Source organism: Suillus plorans (assembly GCF_016647745.1).
Source record: "Suillus plorans strain S12 chromosome Unknown HD556scaffold_83, whole genome shotgun sequence".
Lineage (NCBI taxonomy): Eukaryota > Fungi > Basidiomycota > Agaricomycetes > Boletales > Suillaceae > Suillus > Suillus plorans.
In genome coordinates this window covers 218,507-226,451 of record NW_024537467.1, presented here as the reverse complement: position 1 = coordinate 226,451, position 7,945 = coordinate 218,507, and the positions used below count along the sequence as shown (strand labels likewise).

The 7,945-nt window shown below is 49.3% G+C and overlaps 3 protein-coding genes across 3 annotated transcripts; 2 read left to right on the top strand and 1 right to left on the bottom strand.

The window, feature by feature from the left end:
* The first annotated feature begins 538 nt into the window (after positions 1-538).
* Positions 539-4,128, top strand: HD556DRAFT_1410992 (uncharacterized protein). The gene is made up of 7 exons (XM_041304164.1): positions 539-1,000; positions 1,057-1,235; positions 1,289-1,628; positions 1,681-1,826; positions 2,496-2,905; positions 2,958-3,097; positions 3,128-4,128. Exons 1-7 carry the CDS (start codon positions 746-748, stop codon positions 3,908-3,910), a joined length of 2,253 nt encoding a protein of 750 aa, XP_041154542.1. The 5' UTR covers positions 539-745; the 3' UTR covers positions 3,911-4,128.
* A 168-nt stretch (positions 4,129-4,296) lies between these two features.
* On the top strand, positions 4,297-5,111 carry HD556DRAFT_1449097 (uncharacterized protein; the record flags this gene model as incomplete). The annotated part of the gene is made up of 3 exons (XM_041307546.1): positions 4,297-4,512; positions 4,567-4,863; positions 4,911-5,111. The coding sequence occupies 3 exons, from the start codon at positions 4,297-4,299 to the stop codon at positions 5,109-5,111; spliced, it is 714 nt and encodes a 237-aa protein (XP_041154541.1).
* A 1,914-nt stretch (positions 5,112-7,025) lies between these two features.
* Positions 7,026-7,735, bottom strand: HD556DRAFT_1188118 (uncharacterized protein; the record flags this gene model as incomplete). Its single annotated transcript, XM_041296118.1, has 3 exons — positions 7,026-7,262; positions 7,315-7,485; positions 7,541-7,735. Coding segments are annotated over 3 exons (603 nt in total), but the record flags the coding sequence as incomplete, so codon positions are not given.
* Positions 7,736-7,945: the final 210 nt, after the last annotated feature.

The following is a 7,945-nucleotide window of genomic DNA, read 5'->3' as shown; positions in this document are numbered from 1 at the left end:
CTTGCTTGCAACATTAGTAAACAAGATGAAGATAGGTAGATGCACCCCAGTGCAAAAATCTCACAGGGTGGAAGCAAGGGCAGCAAAGGTAGGAAGACTTGGGTCAAGGTCCCACTTGCAAGCACGAGGCGACATGCCTACAGGTCCATGCCTAACTCTCCCCCAGAATCACCAACAATTCAGCCTGTTGAGGCACCACCTCCTTGGGAAGACTTTCCTGACAATACTTATGAGCAGGACCAAGGCTCCTTTGAGCCTTTGCAACTCCCAAAAACCATGGCAAGTTCATGTACAATGTTGGAGTGTCATTTAAACTATGGCTAAGCATTCAAAATACAGAGTCAAAATGACTACCTCAGGCAATGGCTGCCAAGGCAGGAATCATATCTACATCACCTCCTTGATCGAGAAGCTCCACCAGAAGACAGGAGATGCATCATCTGCGAACAGGATGGGGTGTACAAATGTCAAGATTGTCTTGGCGAGCCACTCTATTGCACGGGCTGTTGCAGGAGTCAACATCGTAGCAATCCTTTCCACTGGATCAGTCAATGGAATGGGCGATTCTTTGAGCGGAGTTGTCTCGCTCATGTGGGACTCATTATACACTTGGCCATGATGGCAAACAATGTCCGGAGGTCACTGATCGGTGAATTTGTTTGAAGAAGATGAACCTGAAGACCTGCTCGAGCCTGAAGATCTGCCATTTGTGTCCGGACCCGAGTTCCAGCCAAAGGAAAACACCATGGTCATTGTAGACAAGTCCGGAGTTCATCGCCTGGAGATTCGATGTTGTGAATGTCCGAATGCCATGAGTCCGGACATTCAAATGTTTCGACACAGATTTTTCCCTGCATCTTTCAACAGGCCAAAGACTGTGTTCACCTTCAGAGTGCTCAATGATTTTCTACTGGACAGCCTTGAATGCGGCACCTCGGCGATGAACTATTACAGCAAGCTCCGGCGAATGACCTCCAGCATGTTTCCACACCTTGTTCCGGTAATGCCTTACCCTCTTCATCTACTGGACATCATATTGACAAAGCACATTGCAAGGACCGATACAGAGAGCTCATGAGGGTCGCTCGACAGTGGAGGCAGTTGAAGACAATGAAATGGCATGGCTTTGGCCATCGTTCTGATAACCCGAGCACAGGAGAACTCGCATTATTTTGCCCGGCGTGTCCTCAGCCAGGGATTAATGTGCTGTTGTCAGAGGATGAATTGCTTGATGAGTGAGTCCTATTCTCAACCAATGTGGCCTCCATAATAATACTAGCGATCCAAGCTGGAAATACACCCGGTCATTTGTGATGGATGGAAATTTCAAAGCCGAACATCTGCATCCCATTAAGCCATTCGATGAAGTTTGGCTTTCCGATGGGCTTGGATTCATGGTAGGAAAGGACAGGTATAAAATGCATCTGGCAGAGGCTGCTGACATGGTGGAAAAATCAAGCTGCAACAACCACCGGGCAGTAAATCAAGCTAATGCTGCTCGGCACAAGCTGGAGTCCACCGGTATCGGGGGAGTTGCCTGTGCCAGACACGGTTGCTTTGTCCCTCACTCCATGGTGGATTTTCAGAAAGGCGAAAGGCAAGCCACATCCACCATTCCTCATTCACGAGTTAACCATGGGTCACTTGCAGACAAATGAACATGGACTACGCCCTTGCGAGGCTTCCCGGCACAACATGGAAGGCATCACCAGGGCTGTCACCTTCTATGATATTAATTGTCAATACAACAAACACTTTCGGGTTCGGGTGGATCGAAGTCGATTTCTAGACATGGCACCACAACTAACCATCATTCCCGGAATTGGGTTGTGTTACAATAACATGTAACCGAGAACCCCTCCTACGGAGGTCATCATGACCTTAGCCCCTATCCCACCATATGCACCGTCTTGGAAGACTTACCGACTCAACGGAGACTCGTAGAGATGCCTAGAATGGCCTGGATGCCGTTAGATGACCTAGACCAGCCTAGGCAACATCTGGACGGACCTTGATGATCCTCGACCCGGATCATGAGGAAGCTCTGCCTCATGGTCAGAAGACAAGCCGCATGCCTCAGCATGCGCAGTTAGACTCAAAGGCATGCTACGCCTTGAGGACAGATAAGAGAGGCATGGTAAGCCTCATGTATAGATAATCGACCACATGGCATCAGATAAGATGCCCTTGTATAGACACACTTACAGCTACCTACCGAACGTAGTATTGGTCTGTGCACACGGACGACAGTATATAGAGCAGACAGAATCATGTATATTCCCTACTTGATTCTACTAGGTTTTCATCAGAACTTCCTCTGTGTGATCATCCCAATCACTCAGTCTAAGCCGCACCTTAAGGAAAGCCGACGCTACCTTAAGTGGAACCCCCGAACCTCTCATTCGAGAGAAGATCCCCGTCTCTCCAATAGCGAGCCCGCTATCAGATTAGGCAATCCGCCTAGGGAGAGCTCGAACTATCCTAGTCCGTAACAGGTTGTGGCACATTCATGGCCATCAGGACAGCTGCTATGTCCGACATGCTTCTAACTTTATTGAAGGCATTGGTCGGATCGATGGAGAGATCATGGAGACGCTATGGGCACGGCTCAATCTGATTTCCCCTGCTGCTCGGGGAATGTCATCTCCCCACCGAAAGGAATGCCTTGATTATCAGATGAATGACTCCAATTTCTGCAAGATGATTCGCATGAAAAGGACTCTATGCCGGAAATACAAGCTGGCGAGGAATGGCATCTCGGAAAGTGGAAAGGCATTCGACAGACTCGATGAAGCAGCACCCTCACATTTGAAGACAGAATGGTTAGCCAGGGAGAGGATAGCTCAGTCAAGCAGATTGAATGATCCTGCGGCGATGGATGAATATGAGATCAATATAAAAAAGGGTACGTTGAGTTCCATTGTCTCCATCGAGGTCGGAATTAATATTGCACTCAGCACCAAGCAAAAAGGAGATCGAGCTTAGATTATTAGAGGAGGGTAACGCCCGCAATGCAGCACCCTCTCGCAGATCTGTGGCGACGTGGATATCAACAGGGTTAGCAATTGAAGAGGCTCAGATTGCATTGCTCATCGAGGTCTGAAGGATCGGAAGAAGATCCACTGAGACACAGAGATTAGACATTGCCCGTCAACGCGATCGGCTCCAAGGCCAGATAGATGGATTTGCTCGGTCTGCTCTAACACATCTCGGGGAGGGATTTGATGCAGATGATGAACCTGAGGACTTGAACGTAGACATTCTAGATGATCTCGATGATGACCCGGCGGATTTCACAGAGACATCTCATACATGGACAAACTCTCCCGAGCTCACTGTAATCCCGTTGCCATCAAACCTGGGTGTTGATAGATGCAGACGATGCATGGCAGAGGATCTGATTCCCCTGGAGATGTCTCTTCGTGAAGGGCAGGCCAATGATGCCCTTCACAATCTCCGCATTTACCTTTGCAACAAGGCCATCCTGTTCCGAACAACCGTTCGGCAGGCCAAATCCCAGGCCCTGAAAACTCGAGCTTGGTCCCAGGTGACGTCGGTGCAGCAGGCAGTCTCCCTCCATGCCAGCATATATACAAAGACCAGGAAGCAAATGATGAAACTTGAGCCGGGGCAAGACCAGCTTCAGAAATACAAACCCCTGCTTCGCGAGCAACTCAAAATCAGCACTGCAGTGGGTGACCCAAATGCCCGAGGTCAACGAAATGAATCTTTGGCTTGGTTTTGGTCTGTTGAAGTCGACCTCAGGGGTCCCGATCAATCGTGGAATGAGGAATGTGAGTTCCTGCTTGCATGTCATATCCCACGGTTACCTGACTGGACCCATGCCAAGTTTACCAAGTCCATTGGCTGCGGGCAAAGGCACTACGAGATCGATGGAGGGAAGAAATGATATTGGTCAAATTGGAGATGGATTGGACATGTAAGTTCTTTTTGTGGAAAGCAACCCAATGGGGCGACCACATGCAGGAATCATTGGAGAACCGCCTTCCGAGTCACGGATGCTATGCCGGAAGGCAATTGCGAATGTATTCATTGCTCGCACAGGATGCGCAGGCAGCTTTTCAAGACCTACAAAATGTGTTGATAGAGGCTGGAGATGAATGAACATTGTTTTCTCATGAAGTCCCTTTTTCCACATACATAATTGAGGCCCGGGAATTGTCCGGGTCAGCCCATGTCGGAGTTTGAATTTCGTATCCATCCATCAGTGATTCTTATCTTCACATCTTCACCATCTTTCACTTGCATTGCCAGCACCATAGTCCTGTATTAGCCATGCCTGCAACTCCTGCATCCACTTCTGGCACTCTGAATGCCGGAAGCCATTACCGACCCCTGAAGCTGAGCCTTGGAACTATTTCCTGCACATTGGCAATGGCTGGATCGCGGGTCTGTGCATGCATCTCTCAATATCAGACGGAAGCTGCCAACAATGGTCTATCTTCTGACCGGATAAAGTATTTTAAAGCTGGGCTGCAATGGGAGATGAATGTATGTTACCACTGCCCTGATGACTTTGTTGGTCAATGCTAAAAATTTGAGCAGACTTTTGTCACACCACTCCTGCAGTACTCAGCTTCACAGAATATCGTGTCGGTTCTTCCGGTCCCTGTCGCTTATATCCTTAAGTTGTATCCCATGCTAACCTGGAACACGGTTCCGGACGACGTCTTTTCATTCCACCTCCTTTCATTTGATGATGAGGCAATTGCAGGACATCCGTCCCGGATTGTGTTTGCATATACATGTCCATGGTGGATGGGAAACACCACAATCCCGGATCAACCATGGCAGTGGGATGAAATAATGGCTTCCTGCGTCTCTCACTACCAGTATTGGGCGGTAAGATGTTAGCTGAATTGCCTTGATTGATGACTTATCTGTTCTAGCTTAATGTTGAGGATGATGCTTTGGTTCTTCCAGAGAAGTTGAGAAACACTTCGACTCCACCACTTATGGGACTGAGGTGGATTAAAGAACACATGGAAGCATTGATGGAGGAGCAAGATGAGGGCATCAAAGCCAAGATGGCAGAGGTGAAGATGTACACTGACATGTTAGAGAAATTGAGGAAAGGCAAAGGAGTGTAGTCCCATTCAGTGTTCATTGTATACAAGATGTAAAATATTCTATGCATTCAAAAATCTTGCACCCGAGTCCCGGAAGCCCAGGTCCCGAGTCCCGAATTTCGGAGTTCGGGGTTCGGCGACCCGGAGCTCGGCAACTGTGTTGGGTGTCAGGGTATCCGGAGCATTGGAGATAGCATGTGTCAGTATTTTGCGTTTCATGGTTCATGTTTGGCTGACACATGCGATCTCCAATGCTCCGGATACCCTGACACCCAACACAGTTGCCGAGCTCCGGGTCACCGAACCCCGAACTCCGAAATTCGGGACTCGGGACTCGGGTTTCGGGACTCGGGACCTGGGTTTCGGGACTCGGGACTCGGAGCTCGTGACCTGGGACTCGACAGTGTTCTGAATACCGAGTCCCTGATGCCCGATTCTATAATCACGAAAGATTCCATAATCACGAAAGATGAACCATGAAACGCAGAATACTGACACATGCTATCTCCAATGCTCCGGATACCCTGACACCCAACACAGTTGCCGAGCTCCGGGTCACCGAGTCCCGAAGCCCGAGTCCCGAGTCCCGAATTTCGGAGTTCGGGGTTCGGTGACCCGGAGCTCGGCAACTGTGTTGGGTGTCAGGGTATCCGGAGCATTGGAGATAGCATGTGTCAGTATTTTGCGTTTCATGGTTCATGTTTGGCTGACACATGCGATCTCCAATGCTCCGGATACCCTGACACCCAACAGTTGCCGAGCTCCGGGTCACCGAACCCCGAACTCCGAAATTCGGGACTCGGGACTCGGGTTTCGGGACTCGGGACTCGGAGTTCGTGACCTGGGACTCGACAGTGTTCTGAATACCGAGTCCCTGACGCCCGATTCTATAATCACGAAAGATTCCATAATCACGAAAGATGAACCATGAAACGCAGAATACTGACACATGCTATCTCCAATGCTCCGGATACCCTGACACCCAACACAGTTGCCGAGCTCCGGGTCACCGAGTCCTGAAGCCCGAGTCCCGAGTCCCGAATTTCGGAGTTCGGGGTTCGGTGACCCGGAGCTCAGCAACTGTGTTGGGTGTCAGGGTATCCGGAGCATTGGAGATCGCATGTGTCAGCCAAACATGAACCATGAAACGCAAAATACTGACACATGCTATCTCCAATGCTCCGCATACCCTGACACCCAACACAGTTGCTGAGCTCCGGGTCACCGAACCCCGAACTCCGAAATTCGGGACTCGGGACCTGGGCTTCCGGGACTCGGTATTCAGAACAGTGTCGAGTCCCGAGTTCACAATGTCGGGGTTCAGGGTTTTGTCAAATGTGTACGGCAATAACAAATGTTAATTTGAGCATATTGATACATCTTCCCCCAGTCTCAAATATCAAGTGCTGAGGTCCGGGTGTCGGGACTCAGTACCCCGGCACTCGGGACTCCCATATGTCAAGTCCCGAGTTCCGATTATCGAATACCGAGGCTCGCATCCAAATTATTCAGTCCCATATATCACTTCGCAAATGCTCACAATTGAGTATTGAGGTCCAGATAACTATTGGTACATGGTATTCATTTGTTGGAATGTATATAGGTCACAATGCATGCTCTTTGTTTGATCTTTCACACACTGTATGGACCATCCACACTAGCCCATCCACATGATGGAACACCAGCGTAAATGTGAACAGAATCCCTCATATACCATGCCCAAGCAATCCGATCCCCTTCCACATCATAAACTCCATGTCTCACAATCCTTCCGGAAAACGCAATCATACAGCCGGAATTGTACTTGAACTCCAGCTGAAGGCTTGGCATTGTCATCCGAGCATTAGAATAGTTCCCCACGGTGGTGAGAATGTCGAAGCATTCAGCAATGGACAAATGGTCTCGATGATTTGGGGTTTCCCGATTGGAAATGATGGAGAGGGTGTTAAACACCGATGCCCAGTACTGCAGGGCCTCCGGCATCTGTGGCAGATCCTTGCTTACTGCTATATGTCCGAGGTTTGACAAGGTTCGCAACCCTGCCCAGTACTGCTCAGGATGCATGACTCTGAGTGCTGCGGACGCGATGGCTGCTGGCCTTGAAATGGCTTTGAGGATATTCTCGCAGGAAGGTCCCTTCAATGATGCAGATACCTCCGGATCAGACACATTCTTTGGGATTGGTGAGTATGACTGCCGGAATCACCATCTCATCAGATCCTACCTCGTGTCCCTGTTGAAACCATGCCGGAGATAAATTGATGCATCCGGGAGTTGCCCCAACATCTTCCGAGCCCCGGTTGAACCACTTTTGATTAGTTCGCCAATTGCCATCAGCCCTTACACTTTTTTCGAGGCTTGGAGCGAGCAAATTGGTGGCTTCCCTGATTTCCTTCTGTAGGTTCCATTTGATATTCAATATCCATTGAGTAACAATGTATATTACACACCTGGGTGGTGTCGGTCAGGGCGTCTGGGAGGTACCATGCGATGATGGCACCGGATGCATCGAGAATTGTGGCAGGTTCGTCGACCAACCTTTTGCCTTCATGGCCAGGAGGACACCTCTCAAGCAACCTAGCCTCTCTCTGTTCATTATGCCCGGTGTCCTTCGGGGAGATCAATTTGCTATATCTTGCAATATCCACCTGCATCTGAACTGTCATGCAGGAATTTGAATGATAAAACGAATTTTCCGAATCTGCAGGAAGACCCACTGGGATTTTTATATGCCTTTATGAGTACATCAGCCAAGCGATCGCACGCCATCACCAGATCAGTGTCTAGGTTGGGGGAAGGTATGACTGGGCCTCCTCCAGTCTTCTCTGCCTTGAATTTCTGTTCGGTATATTCCC

Coding starts and splice junctions, on each gene's coding strand:
- HD556DRAFT_1410992 (XM_041304164.1), top strand. CDS start 746: ATGGTCATTGTAGACAAGTCCGGAGTTCATCGCCTGGAGATTCGATGT. Junction 1,236..1,288: donor GAGGATGAATTGCTTGATGA/GTGAGTCCTATT, acceptor TAGCGATCCAAG/CTGGAAATACACCCGGTCAT. Junction 1,629..1,680: donor CCACCATTCCTCATTCACGA/GTTAACCATGGG, acceptor CGCCCTTGCGAG/GCTTCCCGGCACAACATGGA.